Raw genomic sequence first — 23,627 nt, 5'->3', positions numbered from 1 at the left:
TATTACCACTATTTTAGACCAAATACTCTGCCATCTTTGGTGTGGCATTTCAGAATTCCTGATTGAAAATACAACTCTATCATACACCGGTTAGCTGGGTGATCTGAAGGACATCCATCTTCTCTCTTCAAATCTGTAGTTAAACAATTTAGCCTTTAATTATATCATTTTAGTTAAAAAACTTAGGAAGAATGCTGTAATCACTCACAGTTCTGACAATGCTTGCAGTATTGGTTAATTTCTACATATTTATCTTACTTAAAATACATGGTTGGGATACAGTTACCTCCAAAAATTCAGTTCTTGATTCAAAGAGATACTCAGACTCAGGCCTACTTACTAATGTTCAGTTATACCTTCAGTTTTCCAATGTGAAACTCAAATCAGAAGCAGGGAGGTGCATTCTGTGCCTGGGTGGTGGTGTCTTTCTTTAAAGAGCACTAGTTTTGTTCCGGTGGGCAGATGATGTAGCTGGGAATCAGTCTGAACATTATAAGTTAATTGGGAGGGGCAGGGTCTAGAGGAGCCTGACTTTAGAGATAGTTTAGTACTATTTCTGTACAACAGCCTTTCTGGGGTCTCTTCTGAATGCCTTGGGTGCTTCATAAGTTTTCTGCCGTCTGCCTCGTCAGAGCAGCCAAGGTGAGCTCGGGGAACTGCTGTTTACCCACTCGCTTGCAGCAGTAGTTCTCTCCAGTCCTCAGGGAACTGTGCCTTTCACATGCACAGATGAGCACTCAACTAGCCTCATGGGATCCCCATGCAGATTTCTATAGCTCTTTTTCTGTGCATCTCTCTTTTCTCCAGGGTTCTGCCCTGCAAATTTTAGCCACTTCAGCTTTCAGAAACTCCAATCTCAGTTTCTTCTTCAACTCAGTGAGACTGCCTTGCTCTGGTTGGGTTTCTCTCCCTCTTCGTGGTCCAGAAAATGTATCCAGGTCAAAACGTGCTGATCATACTGCTCAACTGACTTGTTTGTTTCAAGAATCACAGTCCTGCTCTGTCTGCTGTCCACTACACATAAAATAGTTGTCTTACATATTTTCTCCAGTTTTTTGCAAGAGGGCTAATCCTGTACCAGTTATTGTATCATGGCAAGAGGCAGAATTCTCAGCGTGGAATATCTTTCAAGTTACATTTTGTGGATTTCTGTTTTGTTTTGCTATTGAGAGATACTCAATTATTTTGGTATACTGACTTGTATCTAGCAATCCTATATATTCCCTTAATTACAATAATTTATAAATTCTTGTAGTTTTCTGCATGGATAATTATACCATCTATTAATAATGGCAGTTTTGTTCCTTTTCTTAACAATCTTCATACTTTCTATTTCCTGTTTTTTTTTTTTCCTCCTGTTCTGACCAGGACATCTAAAACAATCCAGAGTAGAAATATTAACAGTAGGCATCTTTGTGCTCCCTCTCTTCAAAGGATTGCTTAGACAACAACATATACAACAAAGTATTCAGGTCGGGAGCAGTGGTAAAAGGAGTTTAAGTGTTCTACTATCCTTAAATTTTGGAAGAATATAAACATATGAAATAGGTTTAGACTTTGATAAGTTAATGATGCATGTTACAACCCCAAGATAATTGCTAAAATATCAGAAATAAAAAGCTTAATATCCAAATTTTAAAGAGAAAATTAAATATAGCGAGATCTCAGACTTACTTATTTTCTTCTTATATTCATTTTTCCCCCCAAATCATACAAATTGAATCCTTATGTATGTGGTTTTAGCTCATATGTATACTTTTGGGGGGGTTATCCTGCTACTGCGTTACTTAATGAACACTGAATATGAGTATGAAAGTCATTCATAAAAAATACTTATCACACAAAGAATATACTTACGCTACAGTAATACAAGCTTCTCTAACCACCTGGGATCTAAGGTCCTTAGCTGAAAGTTTAAGTGCTCCATCCAACAAGCGTAAATGTTGGAAAAAGCAGTCATATTGTGCAGCTCCAGCAACAAGCAATGATCGAATTTTCTTAAGCTGAAATAAAGACAATTTTCATTATTGACGTTAAAAAGTGGAAGTGCAAAAAACCTACCTAAACTTCATCATTTGAACAAAATTTTTTAAAATGTCATTATATTTATATAACTGTATTTAGACAGTCAACAGCATTAAATGCATTTTACAAATAAACATGAAACAAAAACACTTTCTGAAAAGAACATTATAGGTTTAGTTATATGCATAATAGACATGTAATCTATGAGTAGATAAGAAAATTTTGACGTTTTAAGGGAGTTTTTAAAAAAATTCTGGCAAAATACACATTAAAATAAAATTTACCATCTTAACCATTTTAAAGTATACAATTCAGTGGCATTAAGTATATTCAAAAGGTTGTGCAACTATTACCACTATCTGCTAAGAAGCCTATTTTTAAAGGGCCAAATTTGGAAATTATATTCATCCATAAGCAAAAGTACAAAAAAAAATCAGTCATCATCATCTCCAGTATTTTAATATCATCACACTTGCTTATGAAACAAATAGTTTTCTCTGTATTACTAAACTTTTAAGTATAGGATTGCCAAATGCTTTCCATGTAAGTATCACACATACTGAATATAATCAATCAAGATATTCACAGGTACACATGTGTGCTCACACATACTCAGAAGCTAAAAGTTTATCTATCATACCTGTTATTATGTATAATTTCATATTAAATTATGAGATTTTCTAAATTTTTAAAGATATCTTTAAAGTTAAAAAAGAGAAAACAGAAATTAAACACTATGGATATTAGAAAAATACTGGGAAGAATAGTTATATAATCTTAGGATGTACAAGGAAAACTATCATTAGCAGAAGAGAAATTAGAAGGCATCTAAATTAGATTAACTAAAAACAAAACAAAAATCATAATATGGCAAAAAAAAATAGGAAAAAAGTATCTGCAATATATAAGTACAATACACAAAGAGTGACAATAAGATAAGAAAAAGGCAAACGACCAAATATCAAATTGGGCAAATTAAATATAAGAAAATGTGTTCAACCTTACTAGGTGATAAGCAAATACAAATTACAGCAGAGACACGTCATTTTTCTCCATTAGACTGGCAAAATTTAGAAAGACTCAAGAGTATCCAGTACCAGAAAGAAAACAGATGCTTTTTACCGTCAGATCATGAATGACTAACACCCTTGTTTAAAATATTTTGGCAACATCTACTAAAACAAAATTGTATCTACTCTTTACCCATCAGCCCCACTTTAAAAAATGTAACCTACAAAAACAAAAACACCATTGTTATAAATGTGTGCAAGGATGTTTTTTTAAACATTGTAGCAAAAAAAAAACCACATTAAAAACAAGTCCATCAAATGGGAAACAGTTTAACAAAGTTCATAATACCTTTAACTAAAGAATGTATGTACATACTGATCTGCATTCAAATATCTGAGCAACTATTATATACCTGACACCTACATAAAGTGCACTGAACGGCATGATTTGCTACGTGTAAAAAAACAAGTTATTAAGTAATGCATCTAGTGTAATCTCATTTGTTTTTATAAAAGGAGTGGGTTGGGGGAAAACCTGTGTTTATCTTGTCATACATGTTTGAATACATATACATCAAAAGGGATATGCTTTACAATGAAAACCTTTTGTTTCCTCTATAGGGAGTAAACTTAATAGCTTTTCTTTATAATCTTTTACATTGTTTCACTTATTGTAATGGGACTTGGTCACTTTTCTCATTAAAAAATTAGAAGACTATATTTCCAAAAGGGTTGTTTCAAAGTAAACCAAGAACTCTCAAGTACAAAGTTTGTGTTAAATGTTGACTACCTTTAACTTGTCATGTTTCTGCAGAGATCACCTGTGACAGAGGCCTTTCTACAGCAGACTGATCTTGGAATTGAAGAAAGAACAGTGAAGTATATTTAACAAATTTGGAGCAACATATTTTCTGATGAAATATTTTAAGATCTTAAAATATGCAGACTTTCTATCAAAGAAAAGCTGGAAAATGATCTTTTGTCCACAGTCATAAAGGCCAATTTGTCAAAGGGTCATTTTTGATTTCTTAATCAAAATGGGGATTGGGAGCTCTCAGAGAAGAAGAGTCTTCAAATGGAACCCCTTCTCTGGCTTCCTGAGAATACTCAAGTACTCATTTTGTACCTCAGATGTGAATTTGACAAATTCACAAAATTTAAAATATGCAACCCTTTGTCAATGCAAATATCTGAAAATTTATCAAATATTTTCTCAAGGAATTTAGGCTAAATAAAATATTCTTAACGCAAGGAAACCAGACTCCCTCCCCCTCTTTTAAAGCACGAGTGAAAAATATTTTTCACACTCAGATGTGATAAAGGAACAAAAACAGGCAAATGGACATATTCTTGTGAATTTATGTCAATACTATGAAAACACAGCCTGCAGGCAAAGTGGACTGCTTTAGTGGGAAACCTTGTAAGAACTGATGGTGGGAGCTGATGAACAACCGTATGACCCAACAGAATGCCACGGCCCTGAGGCACCATCAGTGAGGCTCATACTTTTCTACTCAACAAGTAGCACATGTGGAGAGACTAACAAATGGGTGAGATAGGCTCCATCTGATCAGTAAAACAAACAAACAAACAAAAAAATGGACCTTCAGTCAGACAAGGCCTATTACTCAGTCTATTTTCCAGATTCGCAGACTTCAATTTTATAAGCGTATACCAGACAACACGACTACTAAATTTCCATGTTTTTGAAAAAGAACACTGAGAAAAAAGAGGAGAGGGATAAGAAAATAAAAAATAAACTTACTGCATTGGCACGCTGATCCCAGTCGTGTTTGTCATCTGACAAAATTTCCCTGATTTTATTTAATGTTTCTTCAAGTTCTCGACTAGAATAGATCTGAAAGATGCAAAATTATAACATTAATATTTCTTGCCATAAGCAAAATCAACGCCCTGATGTTCAAAATAATCTTTCAAGTAACAAAGTTATCCATTCTAGCACCATTTTTAATGGAGAATGGGCATACGTTATTGACATTAGTAAAATAAAATGTTTTGTCTTTCTTATCTGTTACCCATGTGCTTTCTCCACTCATGTGTAACTTCAAATGTACTCTTAAAATGCTTTGTCATTTAAAAACAACATGCAAATACTCTACAAATTAATAAAAATAGGTCTGATTTCACAAGGTGATTTCAGGTATATAACATATTTATTGCTTTCATATACTTATTATACAATATTGCAAAAGGACATGTTTTAGGTTAGTTCCTCCCCTGACCCTCCTCATGCTAGACTGTAGCCAGGAGAGCTACGCGCTTTTTTCTCTCTGAAGACAATCGCTTGGCAAACACCATTATCCTTCCATTCACTAACAAATATTCACATAACAGCAATGTAGTATTCTAGGCATTAAGGATACTATGGTGAGCAAAACTGGCATTTTTCTTTGCCTTATGGAGCTTATTATCTAGTCAAGGAGAGGGAAAAAAAAGAAACTAAGTGATATAAAACATGAAATTGCAAACAGACAGTGCCACTAAGAATTACATAGTGCCATGAACGTCTATACCTTCATAGGGGGTTTGAACTAGTTAGGAAAGTCAAGATTGAACTGAGAGCTAAAAGATGAGGCAGACATCGTTAGAGAAAATGGAGAGATCAGCCTTCCTTGAAGCGAACAGCATGTGCAAAGTCTCTGTGGCAGACGAGACTGAAAGAGAGTAAAGAGTGAAGAGAGAACCAGGGAAGAGCCAGTGACCCAGGCTGAAGTCAGTCAGTACACAGTATTTCCCTACATCAGCGTCAAGGTTCAGAGGTGGGCATGCAACCTAAATAGGTTCAGTTAGAGTGAATTTCACAAAGTTTTACGCGATCAACCGGGAAAGAAGCAGAGGGTAGTGAGGGTGTGAGGCTCCAACAGCTGCAGCCATGCTGCTGGCCATGAGGGAAGGTAACGCAGGAGAATCAAGAAATGAGATAGAAACGGGGTCCTGGATACCATTTGAATGGTATCAAACAGATACTGTCATCAAAACAGCCCTACTTATATTTTTCACTTCCAACAGCCAGTAAATTCCCATTTTATTTAAAACACAACAAAAACTTCCCCAAAACAAAAGTACAAAGGGGAGTTGGGCATGAAACAAGGTTGAAGAGGTAGGAGGGGGACCAGACTATATTCTGTTAGACAACGACTGCTGGAGGCCTCTGAGCCTTTCCTGCCTCCCACCCCCTCTTCTCAAATGTCCTTCTGCCATCTTTCAAGAGGAAGGCAGGTCCCTCCACCACTCCTCATCTTATTATGATGCCTTTCTCTGGAATACAATGCAAGGCTCTCCCTCCCCCAATAAAGGAAAAAAAGAGTCAAATCAAAAATTTACTTCAGTAAGGGGGTACATCATTTTTAAACACATTTCAGAGGGTATACAAGCAAAAGAAGTTTGACTAGCAGTAAGTTGGGAATTGGTTGCAATAAAATAATGCCTAGGTTTCTGACTTTTGTAACTGATTAATAGTTTCCACACAGAAAACACTGGAAGAGTAGGTTTATAAGGCGAAGATCATGAGACCAATTTTGGGCAGGCTGAATTTCAGATGCCTCTGAGACATCTAAAAGGAGACGTTAAACAAACAATCCGTGAATAAATTATTTTTACACTCGAGAAATTTGGCTTAGAGATAAAAACTTGTACATTATCTATGTAGTTAGGGACTGAAGCCGTGGGTTTGAAGGAAGTGACTTAGTATAAGAAAGTAGAGAGAGAGAAGAGAGGTCCACAACTAACCCTTAAGAAATCCCAATACTCAACAGTCAAGGAGAGAAGGATGTGCCTATAAAGAAGACAGAGATGAAGTGGACAAAAAGGTAAAAAAAAAATAAATAAATAAATAAAGAGAGAGAGGGAGAAAGAAAGAAAGAAACCTTAAAAAAAGTTGACACTGCAATGTAATATGATTCAACTATATGGATTCAATTTTATTTCAGCTCATTGTATGGTAATAATAAGTTAAGTATTTTATTTATGTAGTCAATTAAGGAAAAAACAATTGGAAAAAGTGACAAAAATAAATAATTATTATGAACAAGCACACAGGCAACACTCATGCCACCTTACCGGTATCCTTACCTGAACAGAAGGGACATCTGTAAAGGCTTTTATAAAATCATCTTCATCAACTGCTCCTGCGCCTCCTTCCTTAGACGCGCCTGCTAATTAAAAGGAAATTTATTTTTTAAAGTTTACTTTTAAGCATTTTAGAACCAAGAACAAGACGAAAAATACTAAATCTTGGTATCAACAAAGGCTTAATTTTGAGTGGCATTCCATTTTGTAAGAAGGTATTTAAAAATCTCCAACTTTTCAGAAAAGTCAAGGGACTTAGCTGTAGCTGATTAACTCTGCAAGGAATGAGACGAGGCTGGTAGTATAATCCAGACTGTAAGAACAGAGCCCCCCATCCCTCATTCATAGCAACAGCAAGGATACACGAAATACAGGGAAAAGGATAAACATTTAAAAAGCTGAACAGCCATTTTAAATGACACTAAATGTCAATAAATGATGGCAAATAAGCGAGGCAGAGGATCTTCAAGTGCTGCAATAGCCAGGAAAGCAAATGTGAAAGAAATGAGGGTCTCAAAATTAAATTTAAATATGCAAACAAATCTTTTATTGCACATACACAATAAAAAAGTAAACTTAACAGGCAGCAGTTGTGTAAGAGCCAATAAGTAAGCTATTGTCTTTTAGCTCCAAATCCACTCTTACATTCTGTGATGCTGGGCCAGCTTGAGCAAACCCTTTTCCTGCTGATTCTAATGGTTTTCTGTAAAACTGTACCAACGGGAGGCGCTGAAGAGACTGGAAACTGAAGGTGGAAAGGATCTGCTCCTTCCTAATTGCTTCCTGTTCTTGTCAGTAAAACCCTAGCAATCTGGCAGGACACTCACTTCAGCAGCAGTCCTAGCCTGCAGTCGTTCTAACATTCACGGAGCCTGCTCACTGTACTGCCAGAGACACCAGATAGCAAGTCCCCGCTCCTCAGAGACCTGGCTCACAGCTCTGCAGGGCCCCTCCTCTAAGCCTCGCCTCTACATTTCAATAATTTTAACCTCATTTTGTTCTTCCAGCTTTAGGGTAGGAGCTGTTTACTGTAATTGCTACCTCCACAATACTGTAGTGTTGTTCTCTTCTTGTGTTCTTAATTATCAAATACCTATTACATAAATTATATTAAATTCTCTCCATAAAAATAACTGTTTTGGATTCTGTCTTCTGATTGAACCCTGGCCGATAACTCTACTTATTTATTTCTTCATGGTAAAAACTCAACAAATAAAATGGTTTTCAACTACATAAGATGTACATTCCAATGGATAATTAATTTAAATATCTCTCCAATTAAAAAACTGAATAGAAAATCTTTCTCCAAGTTTATTATCTACCAAAAGAAATATTATTACTCCAAAATTGGATTTATAAAATTAACATGATGCTAATTAAAAAAAATACTCAGAATTTCCAAAAGTATGTAAAAAGCTATTTATCTCAAAAAAAAAAATCCCGAAGGTCTTTGTATGTGAGTTTTAACAGCAATAAGTGATGGACCATAGAACAGCATAATATAAAGTTTAAGGCAATATAAAACTGCAAATTAAGAGCAATGACAATAAACTAAAAGAGGAATGAATACATGCTTGCTGTAGGAAATTCAGTTACAAGGGTAAATAAATTATAGTTATTCCCTAGATATTCAAAAAATCCAATAGAACAACAAAACTTTCAACCTCATGTCCATAATCAGTTCTAGTAACTGATTACCTGAAAATAAATAGTTAAAGCAAAGAAACAAAAAGTAAGATACCTAACCATATTATCTTAACATCTTATACTACATTCATTCACAAATCTCTTAACACGGCAGGTTTATTGTTTTTGACAACAGGTCCTCTAATAGGAGAGCATATGCCTATATTTTTACAATTTTTCCCCAATCTTTCACAATTGTCTTTGCCTAGGCCACTGAATAGAAATTTCTTTCACTGAATAGAAATAAGGGACTTGTCCGTATCAAGTAGTTCAGTAAACATTCAACACAGTTTTCAGTAAAACAACTTTCTTTCCACATTAATGTAGTTTGTTCCTTTACATATAACTTCTTGCAAATTACTTGGTACAATAACAAGAGCACCATTAGGCAAGTGTGATGACAAACAACTGACTCCTGGAAAGTACACATCTCAACTGGTAGAGGAGACCCGCGCTCATGCACCGGAGAAGGGCCAGGTAACAGCCTTAGCGTGCTGAGGAGTAGAAGACAGCAAGTTTGACAGAGGAATGGCGAAGTCAAGGGCAGACCAGTATGAAGAGCTACTACAGTGTATATGCAGTTTACTGAAGTACCAGACATACAACAGAATGCTAACTCCAATATATTAGCCCACCAGCCATAAGACAATTTCAAAAACCTTCAAGGGAAAGTAGAGCATCTGAACAAATCCCAGATAAGGCCAGAAAAATGTGCCAATAACTAAACTAACTCTAATGTTTTTATTATGCAGTAAATTCTACCTTATGAGTAAGGCCAAATAAACTAGTGGGCAGGGGAAGTAAGAACTAGACAGCTTTTAAAAGTCCCATGGAAGATGCAGAGATCTGGACGTGGGCATTACCAAATTTGGCAAGAACTTGCAGCATCTGAACAGATGACCCTAATCTACCTCACTCTTACCTTTGAGAGTCACTTTAAGCAGAGCTGCTAATGGGAGCGCTTTGGGTAAATGAATAGTGTAAAGACAGAGGACATCTGAGCTCCCCATTCTAGCTTTGCTTATATCTTGTACGTATCACAAGTAAACTTTTTTACAATCCTAGTTTGCCCAATGTTTCCCCTCACCTTGGTTTTGACTCTCTGGCCAACAAAAGAAGAAAAGGATATCTACATAGGGAATAATCTGTTGAATGAATAGTTTCATCTCACAATCATCATTCCATTTTCTGATACAGCTTTTAAAAGTTCACCCCAAAATACAATAAAACACTTTTAGCACCAGCAAGGGGAATGAATAACATAGGACAGTCAAAAAGAATAATGGGCCCTAATGTCAAATATTACTGCAAGAAAAGAAGAGCAAGTGTGCAGCCCAAGGAAAGATGTATTTAGATAAATTAAGTTTGAGAGCAGGAGCGCAAGTAGGGGTTGGGCTGAAGGGACAAGCAGAACTAGCTTCTAACTCGACTAAAGCGCCTTAGGATGTAACTGGGTTAACAATCACACAAGAAGGTATTAATGGGCTGAAACAGAACAGAAGAGCTTTGCCCAGTTGTCTAACCATTCTAAAATAGAGGTCAGTAATTTTTTTCAGTAGAAGAACGAAATAGTAAATATTTTAGACTCTGCAGGCCATATGACTTCTGTTGCCATTTTTCAACTCTGCCACTGTAGCCTGAAAGTAGTTACAGACAATAAATAATGAACAAGGCTGTATTCCAATGAAGCTCTATTCATGGACACTGAAACTGGAATTTCATATAGGTTTCACATGTTATAAAATACTATTCTTTTTCTGAATATTTTTAATCAATTAAAAATATAAAAACTACCCCTAGCTCATGGGTGAATCAAATACTGTTGGCCAGATCTGGCCTGTGCACCATAGCTTGCTGATCCCTGCTCTAGAAGTCACCCTAAACTGGTAATCACTTGGATTGGGAGGTGGAGAGAGAAGGAGGACTAGAGGGTACTGTCATTCAGAAGATATCATGGTTTTGGTATGCCAGACTGGCTAGTAGGCACTCTCAGAAATTTCCAAATATTACTTTAAAAGGTTCAAGTATAAGAGGAAACTCCATTCTACCTAGTCCTTAACTACTAATAAGGAGAAGTGCTGGATACAAAGGTGAACGAAGCAAATGGTAAAGCAGTATTATTTCAGATATAGGAGCAAGGAGAACAAAGTCTTATAGGTGGAGACGGGCAGGTTCTTCATGAAGTGTCTAGCACTGAAGAGAAAGATAAATGCTGGAGAAACAACATGCAGGTAAACATGGCATGAACCTTGATGAAATTCATATAAAATCCATAATTTTTAAAGAGTTAAACTAATGAAAATACTACCAGTGCTTTCAAAGTACTATGAAAAGACAGAGACAGTTTAAAATAAGAACCTGCTGTATCCTCCACTTTCTAAGAGGAGTAGGTTGAAAAAGATACTCAGTTGAAAACACAGGACATTTTTATGCAAAAGTTGGAAAGATTTCAGAGGGCAGAGTCCATAGTCCAGGGTGAAACCAAAAACAGAGGAAAACACTGGTTTAGAGAACTAAACCCAAAGAGAGAGTGAAACCTTCATGAAGGAACTTTGGATTTCAAAATTGCAATAAATCAGTGACTACTATGAACTTCTTGTTCCTCCTCTTCTTGAATGGGAGTGTCTATTAGGGTTTTCCTGTCCTGGTACCACCATCGTATATTGAGTATATGGGGCACAAATGTATGTCTTTTCAGTTCAGAGGCCTCTGGATGGAGAGGAGTCACACCAGAGCAGAGCACCCTCACATGCATCTGGACCTGATGCAGATCATAAGATCACGGACTTTGAGCCTGAAGCTGTAATTAGGATAAGACTTTGGGGAAATGTCCATGAGGGCGTTTTGTATGTGGAAGGCATGTGAATTATTGTGGTCCGAGCGCAGACTGCAGTAGACTGTTCACAAGGATAGCTATACAATTGCTCTCCTTCTTGACAACTGCTCCTTCTAGAATGTGACTTTGCAGCTCTTCTAATTGGAGACTGGAGTTCCTGACAAACAGGTGGAGAAGAGTAACCGAGAATTCTCCAGTTAAGACAAGAGCTAGGAGAGGCTCCTGACAGATGACTCCCCAGTGTCCAGTAGAAATAAATCTTGGAGGAAAGCTTCTAGAATTCCCAATTTGGACGCAAAGGACTTCCACCAATTAAATTCAATCAATGAGCTCACAATCAAAGTTTGAATATGACTGACCTTTGAACAAAACAGGTTTAAACTGATGGGTCCACTTACAGATGGATATTTTTCAATAAATACTGCAGTACTATACAATCCACGAATGTGGAATCGCAGACAGGGATGGCTGACTATATGACTTGAGCATCTGAGAATTCTGGTATCTGTGGAGGGTCCCGGAACCAATTCTCAGGGATGCTGAGGGACAACCGTACACAAGAAGGCACACCACTATGAAATAAGTCATAGGGAACAAATAATGGATTTTAGAACTGTAGATATTAGAACTGTCCAGTTATAGACTACAGAATAGACATGAATATAATGTTTAAAGAAATAATGTGGAGAGAATCATAAAGATGCCAATCAAAAAAAGGCATTAGGAATGAACAGATAAATTTGGGGTAAAAATGCATTAACTTGAGTAATACAACTGCTAAATTTTTTAAAAAGGGAGAGGTGAGGGTATAGCTCAGTGGTAGAGTGTGTGCTTGGCACGTACAAGGTCCTGGGTTCAATCCCTAGTACTTCCATTTAAACAAACAAACAAACAAACCTAATTTCCACTCACTCCCCAAAATTAAAAAACAAAACAAAACAAACTCTTGACTGAACGATTAAACAGAAGAAATACTTAGAGAACTGCAAGACACACCTGAGTAAATTACTCAGAATGTGGCAAAGAGAAATAGGGAAATGGAAAGATATAAAGAGATATGAAGGAGAGCATGAGAAGGTCTAGTAGGTATCTAACTGCAGTGCCCAAAAGATAGAAAAAATGGAAATATTTATAAAGGGAAAATGGCTGTGAGCTTTCTGGAGTCATGAAAATCAGCAATCCACAGACTCAGGATGCACAACGTAAGCCAAGCAGGACAAATATCCACACCTAGAACTCTGTGGTGTAACTGCGTAACACCAAAAACAGTCATCAGAGAAAGCAGAGAGCACCCAGAAAGGAACAACAGACTTCTCAGAAGCAACTGTGGGAGCCAGAGAGTATATTCTTATCTTTCAAGTTTTGAAAGAAGAAAAACATTTTCAATTTAAAATTGCATACTTAACAAAATTAATTTTTATGAATACAAGTAGGAAAAAAAACCTCAATGTACTGAAAATGAAGAAAACAAAACTGCCATTAATTAAAGATGGTATGATTGTCTAAATCAGAGGTTGGCAAACTTTTTCTGAAAAGGGCCAGATAACAAATATTTTAGACCTTATGGTCTGTGTTGCAACTATTCAACTCATCACAAATAAGTAAGAGTGGCTGCATTCCAATAAATCTATATTTATAAAACCAGATAGCAGGGACATATTTGGCCTGCTGGCTGAGGTTTGTCAATTCCCTGGTATAGATAGAAAACCCAAGATACAGTAAAATCATTAAGTAATTAAACTTTACCAAGGAACTAGATGTAAAATCAAAACATAAAAATTAATTTCACTTCTGTGTATCAGCAACAAAGTTAGAAATCTTAAATTTAAAAAAATACTATGCTGAGGAAACTTGAGAGCATTATGCTAAGTGAAACAAATCAGACAAAGACAAATACAATATGATTTCACTTACACGTGAAATCTAAAAAACAAAACAAAAAATAAGCACATAAATAGAGAATAGATTGGTGGTTGCTACAGGGAAGCGGTGAGTGAAATGGGTAAATGAAGTCAAAAGATATAAACTTTCAGTCATAAAGTAAAAAGTCTTGGGGGTATAATATACAGCATGGTGACTACAGTTAATAATACTGTATTGTATATTTTAAAGCTGCTAAGAGAGTCAATCTCCAAAGTTCTCATCATAAGAAAAAAAATCTATAACTGTGTGTGGGGACGGATATTAACTAGACTTATTGTGATGGTCATTCTGTGATATACACAAATATCTAATATAATGTTGTATGTCAACTATACACCTCAATTAAAAAAAAAGAAAATGCATTGACTCTACAGATGAATTTGGGGGAGAACTTACATCTCTATAATACTGTTTTCCTATCCAGGAATATAGTATGTCCATTTATTTAAGGCTTTTAAAATTTCTTTCAATAAAGTTTTACAATTAAAAAAATACTATGTTGAACAGTAACAAATATTTTGAGGTATCTAGAAATAAACCAAACCAAATAAAAAAGTGAAAAGCTTTGAGGGGAAAAAAGAATAAACTTCAATGAGACATTAAAGAACACTAACTTACAGTAGACATTCTGATTCCCATGGGAAAACGGTAGTCATCCAAATTCAAATGTTCTACTAAATACTCCAAAAATCAGAGATCAAAAAGAAAGCAAATAAAATTGCCCACAGCACATACTTGTGATACGAACAAGAGACAAATAACACTTCAGATTTCAATTTATAGGTTAATGGGGAAATATAAACGTCCAAGACCAGCAATGCCAATTAGTGTCCTCACTGGAGAGAAAAACCAGAGAAATTCATATGGAAGCGGAGGATCCCGGTAGTGGAGAAGCACAGACATCAAGTAAGATTCTCCCCAGACCAGAGGTGGGGTAGCACTTAGAAGGGGGACGTATCCCTTCAAAGCTTGGTGGATAAAGGAAAGGAAGCGAGAGAAGATAAGAGTTCTGTTGAAACAAGACAGTATCGTAGAATCAGAAGTTGAAAGCCCCCTAACATTTAGAAAAGAAGCTACACTTCACTATACCAACAGAAGAGGGCATTCTTGAACTAAGAAACAGTAAGAACTTTTTTCTGGCCCCACAGAACCACCTGTTATTAAAAAATATTCTTAGGACATTTGAGAAAATTTGAATATAGAATGGAAGTGCTTTAAACAAGGTATATAGTTTAAAAGAATAAATTTATAGGAAATAAAAGGGCTTAAAGGACCAAGTCAAATAACACCACAAAGAAATCAGACAAATCCAGAACACTGGACAATCTTAAGACAACTGGCCTTTAAAAAAAAGTCAATGTCATGGCATAAAAATTGATAACGGGATTGTTTTATATCTAATACTATGGAATTCTCTTGCAGATGATAATGGTATTACGGTTATAATGGGGAACATTATTAAGTCTTGGGATGTGCAGATTAAATATTTATGGCTGAAATGTCCAGGTGTCTACCATTTACTTTCCAACTGTTGAGATATGAAGGAAAAAAAAAAAAAAGAGTATGTGTGGGAATATATCTATATGGAGATAGTTAAAACAAGTAAGGCAAAATGCCAGCTGTTAAATCCAGGTGATGAATGTTCACTGTATGCCAACTTTGCTTTATGTGCAAAATAATTCATAATAAAAAGTTTGAGAAACCACTCACTAAAAAGGTAGAATAAATACAGATAAACAGATTAGGAAGAAAGAAACTACAGAAACTTACCAATATACATACAATAAGTAGAATCTCAATTCAAGGAAATAAAGAATGTTTTATCTAATTGCATTGACATTAACTGGTCATGCATAAAGAAGAAAAGAAATTAAAATGGATACACTGTCACCTTATACAAAAATAAATTCCAGATATAATGAACAAACTAAATGTGAAATAATTTGTTTTAGAATAAATTAGACTATTTGTATAAATTCTTAGGACTGAACAACAGTCCTTGTTCAAGACAGGAAATTTGGAAGTAACGACAACAAAAAAAAGGACAGATATTTTACCTACTACAACAAAAAATTTTTAACTTTAAGTTGGGGGTGAGTAATAAGGTCTATTTATTTATTTTTAGAGGAGATACTGGGGATCGAACCCAGGACCTCATGCATGCTAAGCATGTGCTCTACCATTTGAGCTATACCCTCCCTACTCCCAAAATTTAAAATTTTGATGTAACAATGTCACTGGCAAAGAAAAGACTGAGGAAATATTTGTAACTTCTAAAAAAGAATAAAAGGCCTAATATTTTTAAAATTTTAATAAACTGATGAGAGGGCAAAACAACCCAATTAAAAAATGGGCAAATAGTAACAAACTGTAATTCACAGAAGAGGATATGTTAATTATTATTAATGAATTTAAATATTCTGAATCTCACTAGAATATTAACTTCAGGAGGACAAGGTCTTTGTTTTTGTTCACTGATATTTTGTTCCCAGAGACTATAAAAGTAGCAGCATACTAAAAGTTTTCAGAAAATATTTGCTAGCTGCTAGCCGGTTGGACAGGTAAATACAAATTGAAAGAAGTACCATTTTTCACTCATCAAAATGAATGTCAGTGTCATGCAAGTTGTTCACAACTTTAATCCATTACAAAGAATGCAGATGTTTATGTACTTACATATTTAGACCCATCAAAATGAAAATAACTAAGAAGGCTGTTATAGTCATGGTACATTAATAATGTGGAACACTATAGCTACTAACAGAATGTGACAGCTCTCATTCTTGATGTTGAAGGACTGAAGGATGTTTTATGGAAAAAAAGCAAGTTGCAAAGTGTTTTTTGTAGTATGTTTAATGTGGGCAAAAACAAAATCTAATCTGAATACACACACAAATGAACATGAAGTAAGATGTGAAAGGATACATATATACAACACCAGTTACCTCAGGGCAATGGGATTAGAGAAGCAAGATATTATGAGAGATTCTTTTTTTCAAACTTCTCTCTTGTTCGACTTTTAACAGTGAGCATGCCTTTTTTTATTTTAAAAAATCAAATTCTGCAATTCAATTCATTAGTAAGAAACAGATACACTGGTTCTTTAAAAGAAAAAAGTCAAGTTAATGAAAATTAAATTTACAACATGCCCATCATAGAAATAATGCTTCTTACCAATTCAGTAACATAATATATGTAATAAATGTAAGCCTATAACTGTAAATTGTTAAAAAATTCTACTTTATATAAATTAAGTATAACGAGTCTAATTAATGGAAAATACCTCACATGTGAGGTCTGTATTAATGATTTTTCACTCTTTTCTGAGGCAAATTTTGAAACCTATTTGCTTACCTATATGAGACTATTAATTTTATAGCTCCTAAATCTCAAAAAGTATAGGCAAATGATGTATGGAAAGACCAAAATGCTAACAACCACTTACACTGGCTGGTGGAATAATGAGCATGGGCAGATGCTGTAATTTCCTTTTCAAGATTCAAATCTTGAACATTGCACTTGGCTTCCTCGGTGCCTAACACAAAGGCTTGCACTTAGTAGGCTCTACATACAGCTGTAGATGAAGACAATAAATTATATGTGGAGAAACTGGGTCTTCGACATGCCTATTAATTTCAATCAAAATAGTCTGGTTGTTTATATTATTTCTCCCTTTTCCTAAACATTGTGAATGCTTCAAAAAATAAACCATGCACAATGAAATTTCTTTGACTTAAAATTTTTACACAAGAGGTAAAACAAAACTGAGGTCAAATAACTACCACAAAACACAAATATTAGTAGACATAGTAGATAATTAGGCAACTTACTGACATATTTATAACTTTTCTGTTAATTATTCAAATCATATTTACCTTAAAACCACAGTTAAGAGAGAGAGCACCAAGACATCTTATGATAAATGATAGGGGACTCACAGTAATTTAAGACAGGATGGTGACTGGCCAATCCCTGAATTCCAAATGTCAATAACACTGTTTTGCGATATGGGATAAATATGTATCATAGGCAGCATTAGTTAGGAGATGACCCAGAGATGATCCAAAATGCCCCTGACAGTAGGCCAAGTACTGGGTTCTCATTTCACCTCTGCTCGTAACTAACCACCTGATCTCAGAAACATCACTTAACTTTCTGAGGCTTAGTCTCTTCATCTGAACTGGGGTCAGATCATCTTTAAGATCCCTTCAGGGCTACAATCTTCTGTGTTTAGTATTGTTCCCTGTCATTAGAGGGAAGAAAAGAGGAAGAAAAAAAGCAAAACAAAACACATAAACAGAAAAGTTATTTGGGTTTATGTAAGTTCAAAAATAAGAAACTGAGGTTTAAGAAGTAAAAATTTGGATTCCAAGATTAAACAACGAATTCTGTGAGATTTGTTGTATTACATACAGACCAACTTTCACGATCTTTATTTGAAAGAAAAAACAACTGTTGTTCGCATGACAGGAAAAAATGGGAATGGTTGACATAATTTGTGGAAAATAAGTATTTGGAAATTCTTAATAAAACTTCAGGGCAGATATAAATAAAGTAAAACTAATATAAAATGTCCTAAAGATGTTAATAAGTACTACTGAATTTGAAAAGGCAGTAATTACCCAATTATAAGAATTGAAAGTTAAAACCATTTCAAAGTAGTCTTTGGCATTAGATGGAACAACAGAGAGAAAATACTCTGTCCACTTGAATGAATGGCCAAGTGGGAGAGAACAACAGAACTCTGAGAATTGATGGTTTGGTAAATGATGTGTCTCAGTGATTACACACACGCCGCAGTGACAAATCACCACCATCAAAATCTGGTACTAATCATAAACAAAAACAATTATATCATCACCTAATTCAATCTTTATTTTTAAAAAGAATAGTAGCCAAAATAATTGGTACAGCAATAGGGACATTATAACTCAGAAAATAAACTTTAAAAAGGCAATTTCAAAAAAGAAAATACTAAAAAGCATGTTTATTTATAATGAAAAAATTACCAGGATAGTTACTTTCAAATATTCTATTTTGCTGGGAATCTTATAAGTTGAGGTTTAAAATGACTGATTTATGGATGCTGAGAGTAGTGATCATTCCTGTAGATTATAATCTCAGAGCTTTAGGAGCTAGAAGAATCCTTATTTACCCAGTGAGATTAGTGTGGGTGGCAGTACAGCAAAGTGATTTTTGTGCCCTGTCCACTATTAGATGCATGACCCTGTGCAGGTTGCTTAAATTCTCTGAACTTCAGTTTGCTCATCAGTAAAACTGTAATAATAAAGTACCTAACTCAGGGGTTTAAATGAGAAAACATACGCAAGAACACTCCCCATATTTAAAAAAGATTATTATTCAAATACTGTGGAGATATAAGTATTTTAAATAATCCGATATATTCAGCAATTGTATTTCAAGCCATTAAGTCAAAAGAAAGGAAAACGGAGGGGATGGTATACCTCAGTGGCAGAGTGCATGCTTAGCATGCAAGAGGTCCTGGGTTCAATTCCCAGTACCTCCGGTTAAATAAATAAATAAAAATAAATAAGTAAGTAAATAAATAAACCTAATTCCCCCCACACCCTCCCCCCCCACAAAAAAAGAAAGAAAGAGAAAAAGAAAGAGAAAAAATGCCTAAAAACAAACAAAAAGAACAACAAAAAAGGAAAAACATGTTTATCTAAATACCTATTATGAAGTCACAAATATTATTCAGAAAATGGACTATTTAAGGGAATTCAACTTATTCTAATTAGCAAAGCACAAAGGTAACACTTTTGACACACACATAAGACAGATTTTTATAGTGATGATATATATTGGTATGCAGCAACCCATAATCTTTTTTAAAAAATTCTCCTTTGTTTAAAGGCTACACAATTACAATATAAGTAAAACAGGTTGGCACACTGAGCCAAAGAGCAAAGCAAAACTAACAAATACTAAAGATTAAACATGGGTCCTAATGGCTTTAATTAACTGGATAGGATACTTTGCTAAAAATAGCATGTGTCTCTTTAATCTTCACATATATCTTTGGGAGAAGTAAATTAAACTTCAAAACTTCAAAGGTAGATTCAATCAGGATTCCAAAGAAGCTCACTTTATTTTTATTTTGGTAATCTTATCTGAAAAGAAACTTAAACTCAGTGTACTGTGATTGGCTTATACCACTATTATATACCTCCGTCTACTGTGTTCTTTTAATTAGGAACTAATCATACCTATCTGTTTATAGTAGTAAATAAAATGCCTGGAATGAATCACCATTATTCTGTATAAACCTTTTTGAAAGAAAATGTATAGTCTAGAAAACAGAATACTTATTAAAAGAGATAAGACAACCCTCAAGTATTTGAAAGTATAGTGTTAACAAATAACTCATCTTCCCTGCTTAAATTACAAGGAGGTAGATTTTAATGCAATATAAAAAAAGAATTAATTTATCTAGAATTGAAATGGCCTATGTATAACTTTTCTGGAGCATACTATGCCAAATTGAAAGAACACAAGAAATCTCTGCACCTTTTGATTCAGTAAACTTTAAAAATTTATTCCAGGAAAATGATTAGAGTTGTGCTAAAAGATACACAGAAAAGAAAGATGACGCAGTTTAAGAAAGCAGAAATCACTGAGAACAGCCTAGATAGTATTTAGCCGTAAACAGTTTTCAATGAATAATTTAAGACAATGAGAAAATAGTCAAGGTAAAATATTAGTAAGAAAAAAGGTATACAAAACTATACAATGAATGGTGCCTGTTCTGTCCTCTTCCTAAGAAAATATTTGTATGTGTAAAAATAACACATTTATTAACTGGAAAAGTAACTGGAACAAAGTACATCATAATTTATCAGTTGATTATGTCTGTATGTAGTGGTACTGCAGGTGGTTTTTGCTTCAAATTTTAATCTATGAGCACATATTGAATCAGATGTGGAATAATCATCTATCAGGAATATTTTGAAAGAGATTACTATACTTAAATAGTAAATTGAAGTGTATGACTCCCAATGTCAACTTCTAACTCAAAGATTCTACAACTCTGAGAAAACTTTCTATAACCAATTTAAAAATCAGTAAGCCTCTGCCAAGAACAAAAAATCTAATGTTAATTTTCAAAAAAGGACTGACAGCCAAGAATAGCATTAATTTCTGAAGCACTATCAATATCCTCTGGCCAGTAGCTTTTTTCTTAGACAGAAAAATGGGCAGGGCACCTTAATAAGCTGGGGCAAACAAAAGAAACAAACAATCAAAAAATTGCAGAATGAATATGCAATTGCCAAAAGAAGGAAGAGGAGGATGAAAAAAGAATGACGGTTTCTCCCTTATTTTTATCAAAAGGGTTGCTGCCAAGATGGATGATAGAATCTGTAGGAGTGATTAATGACCACAATCATGAAAGCTACCTTACAGTCTCACGTCTGGTAGGACTACAAATCAGAGGAGGCATTAAGAAAGTCTTTAAAAACAAATTTGATTTTTTTCAATTTGACTAACATCAGAATTAAGTGACCGTTGGTAGGTAAACTACAATCTCAGTTTTCATCTAAGAAAAGAAAGTAAACCATGAAAATCGGAGCTAATTCTAAACCACTGGCTCAAATTCACAAAAATGTTAAATATTATCACCATGCATTTCAAATATTAATCCATTTTTAAGTCAAATAAATTCCATGAAATACTTACAATATAGATTAGAAACCTATAACTCAAAATAAAGAAAAAATATTCCTCTTGTAGTAAGTGAAGGCAGCCATTTGTTACAAAAGTAAGAAACCAAAGAATGACATTTACTTTTTACCAGAGATAAGTAAGAAGGCATAACAGACATCATGTAATAGGATATAATAACTAACATTTAGGTGAGAATGCATTCCCATAATTGCAAAACAAAAAGAATATTATTAAAATACTAAAGTGTAAGTTACTCAAAATATCCAGAGACATCAGTAAGACATTTCTATTATCAGTATTTTACTTATCTATTTATTTATATGCATGAAAATATATGTATATATTTATATACACATATATAGTGGGTGTATACTTATACCATACCATCTTTCTTGCTAGTTATATGACATATTAAAGATATTTAAAATGAAATATTTATAATAGTTTTCCTATATTTAGAATAGTATCATATGACCTACAAATATTGCTTAGTTGTATAGAAAGATCACGAGAACACAAGAACCAGGTCAAAATACACAAACCTGGTCAAAATACACAGGTTATTTTTCTTTACTTTTTGTTTTTAATAAAAGAACTATAGATAAAAAGAGAAAAAACAAAAATACTGAAGACCATGATTTTCCCACTAGCTATTATAAATAAGGAAAATTCTGTTTTCCCAAATTATAACTAATACACAAATTTATCAACAACAACAACAAAAGGAAAAGAGAAGAAGAAACTACTATCTTTTTAGCATTAAATATTTACCCTTTTTTCTTGTAGGATTCGTTCTACCAGAAAGACCTGGCAAAACTAGCACCCGAAAAGTACTCATGGCTTTCTAATTAGTATATGAAAAAAATACCCATAAAAACATTTTAAGATAAACAATATGCTAGAAATAGTTTTAACATGATCAAAGAATGTACTATGTGCTATATAATTGCATAAAACCTGCTTTTTCCTATTTACAATTATCTGATTCAGAAACCATTTTTGAGGCAATTTTACTTGACCACCACCCATTTCCTATTGTGACAAATTATTCAATACCCAGTATCTTCAATAATTTTTTCAGCATTAGAGTATTTAAGACTCACGCCATAGATGAATGTATAAGAACAATACATAAATCAATATTTAACAACTACAGCACCTGAATATTAACAGCCAAATTCTGAAACATCTGCTCTCTCTCCTTAAAAAAAAAACAAAAACAAGAAACTCCCTTAAATATCTCTTTTAAATGGCATCTGAAAAATAAATACTCTCAAGAAAACACAAATTCACATATGTTCTGACAGGAAACATCAATATACAATATTTTAAACATTTCGAGAAGGCAGCACAGCCTTCTGCGTGCTGCAACAGACTCTTCAGATCTGCAATCCTGCTGCAGTCATGAATAAACATAATCCTCTGAAGTTCTAAGTATGTGTGGCCATATCAAGGGCATGAAGCATGCACATCAGATTTGAAATGGATTTACATTACCTCCAACCTTAGGGCCACCTGCTGAACCAGGCTTCCTTGCACTGTTGACAGGATTTCCGGATGTTTTAGGTGCAGGAACCTTGAAGGCTGAAGCAGCTGACGATGGCCTATTTCCATCCACTGATTCTTCATCATCAAAGCTTTTATCTGTATAAAGCATTAGAAAAATGTATTTTAAGAGAACTAAGCTTTGCTTCATGTTCCATAAGACTCAAAAATCAAATAAAGCTATATATAAAGTCATTACTTTCTAAGATATATAATACCAAATAAAGCTGCTTTGAATAAGCATTTACATATTGGTTAACACTGTATAAAATAACCCACTGCAATTTAAAATCATATTGCAATATTATCATATTTCCTACCTATATATATATAAGTCAAACATAAAACCAAATACATTGACTCTAAGAATAGTAAAAAGCAATTTTCATTTCTTTGCTACTCATACAAGCATTTTCTGCCAGCTCCTCCCATAGTGCATCTTCCAGCACACCCTGCCTTATTCCTTATACCCAGATTCTGCAACTTACAATCACAGATCCGTTTGCAAATCAGTCGCCTCATTCCTCTGAAAGCTCTTAATTTCCCTCACCCTAGGATGCTCTGAATAGATCACATGGCCAAATACAATAGATTTGATACTAATCAAAGATTCTATCAAAAATAGACAGAAACAACCACAGAACCACCACTGAGGTTTGTGCCGGCATTTTTCTTTCTCCTCCCTGCCCTAGGTGCTGTAACAGCCAATCAGCTACAAGGTGACATCATCTTATGGCAGCTACTGCCAGATGAAAGGTAAAAATTCTCCATGTATTTAAAAAATTCTCTATGTAGCTGCAATTTTTATTCTATATCAAAATTTCAAA

The 23,627-nt window shown here is 34.4% G+C and overlaps 1 protein-coding gene across 45 annotated transcripts in view; it reads right to left on the bottom strand.

Moving 5' to 3' along the window:
- CLASP2 (cytoplasmic linker associated protein 2) overlaps nucleotides 1–23,627 on the bottom strand; it is a 153,414-nt gene that overhangs the window by 80,817 nt on the left and 48,970 nt on the right. For 28 of the 45 annotated variants that reach the window (XM_032459297.1, XM_032459299.1, XM_032459306.1 and 25 more), the window contains 4 exons: nucleotides 22,753–22,899; nucleotides 7,128–7,210; nucleotides 4,801–4,893; nucleotides 1,858–2,003 (listed from right to left, as the gene is read on the bottom strand). In XM_032459297.1, coding sequence (XP_032315188.1) covers nucleotides 1,858–2,003; nucleotides 4,801–4,893; nucleotides 7,128–7,210; nucleotides 22,753–22,899 — 469 coding nt within the window. The remainder of the gene's footprint in view (nucleotides 1–1,857; nucleotides 2,004–4,800; nucleotides 4,894–7,127; nucleotides 7,211–22,752; nucleotides 22,900–23,627) is intronic. The other 17 variants (XM_032459324.1, XM_032459298.1, XM_032459318.1 and 14 more) reach the window with 1 other exon arrangement.

Source organism: Camelus ferus, chromosome 17 (genome assembly GCF_009834535.1).
Source record: "Camelus ferus isolate YT-003-E chromosome 17, BCGSAC_Cfer_1.0, whole genome shotgun sequence".
NCBI lineage: Eukaryota > Metazoa > Chordata > Mammalia > Artiodactyla > Camelidae > Camelus > Camelus ferus.
Note: the sequence above shows the minus strand (reverse complement) of the source record. Positions and strands in the feature narration are given on the sequence as shown.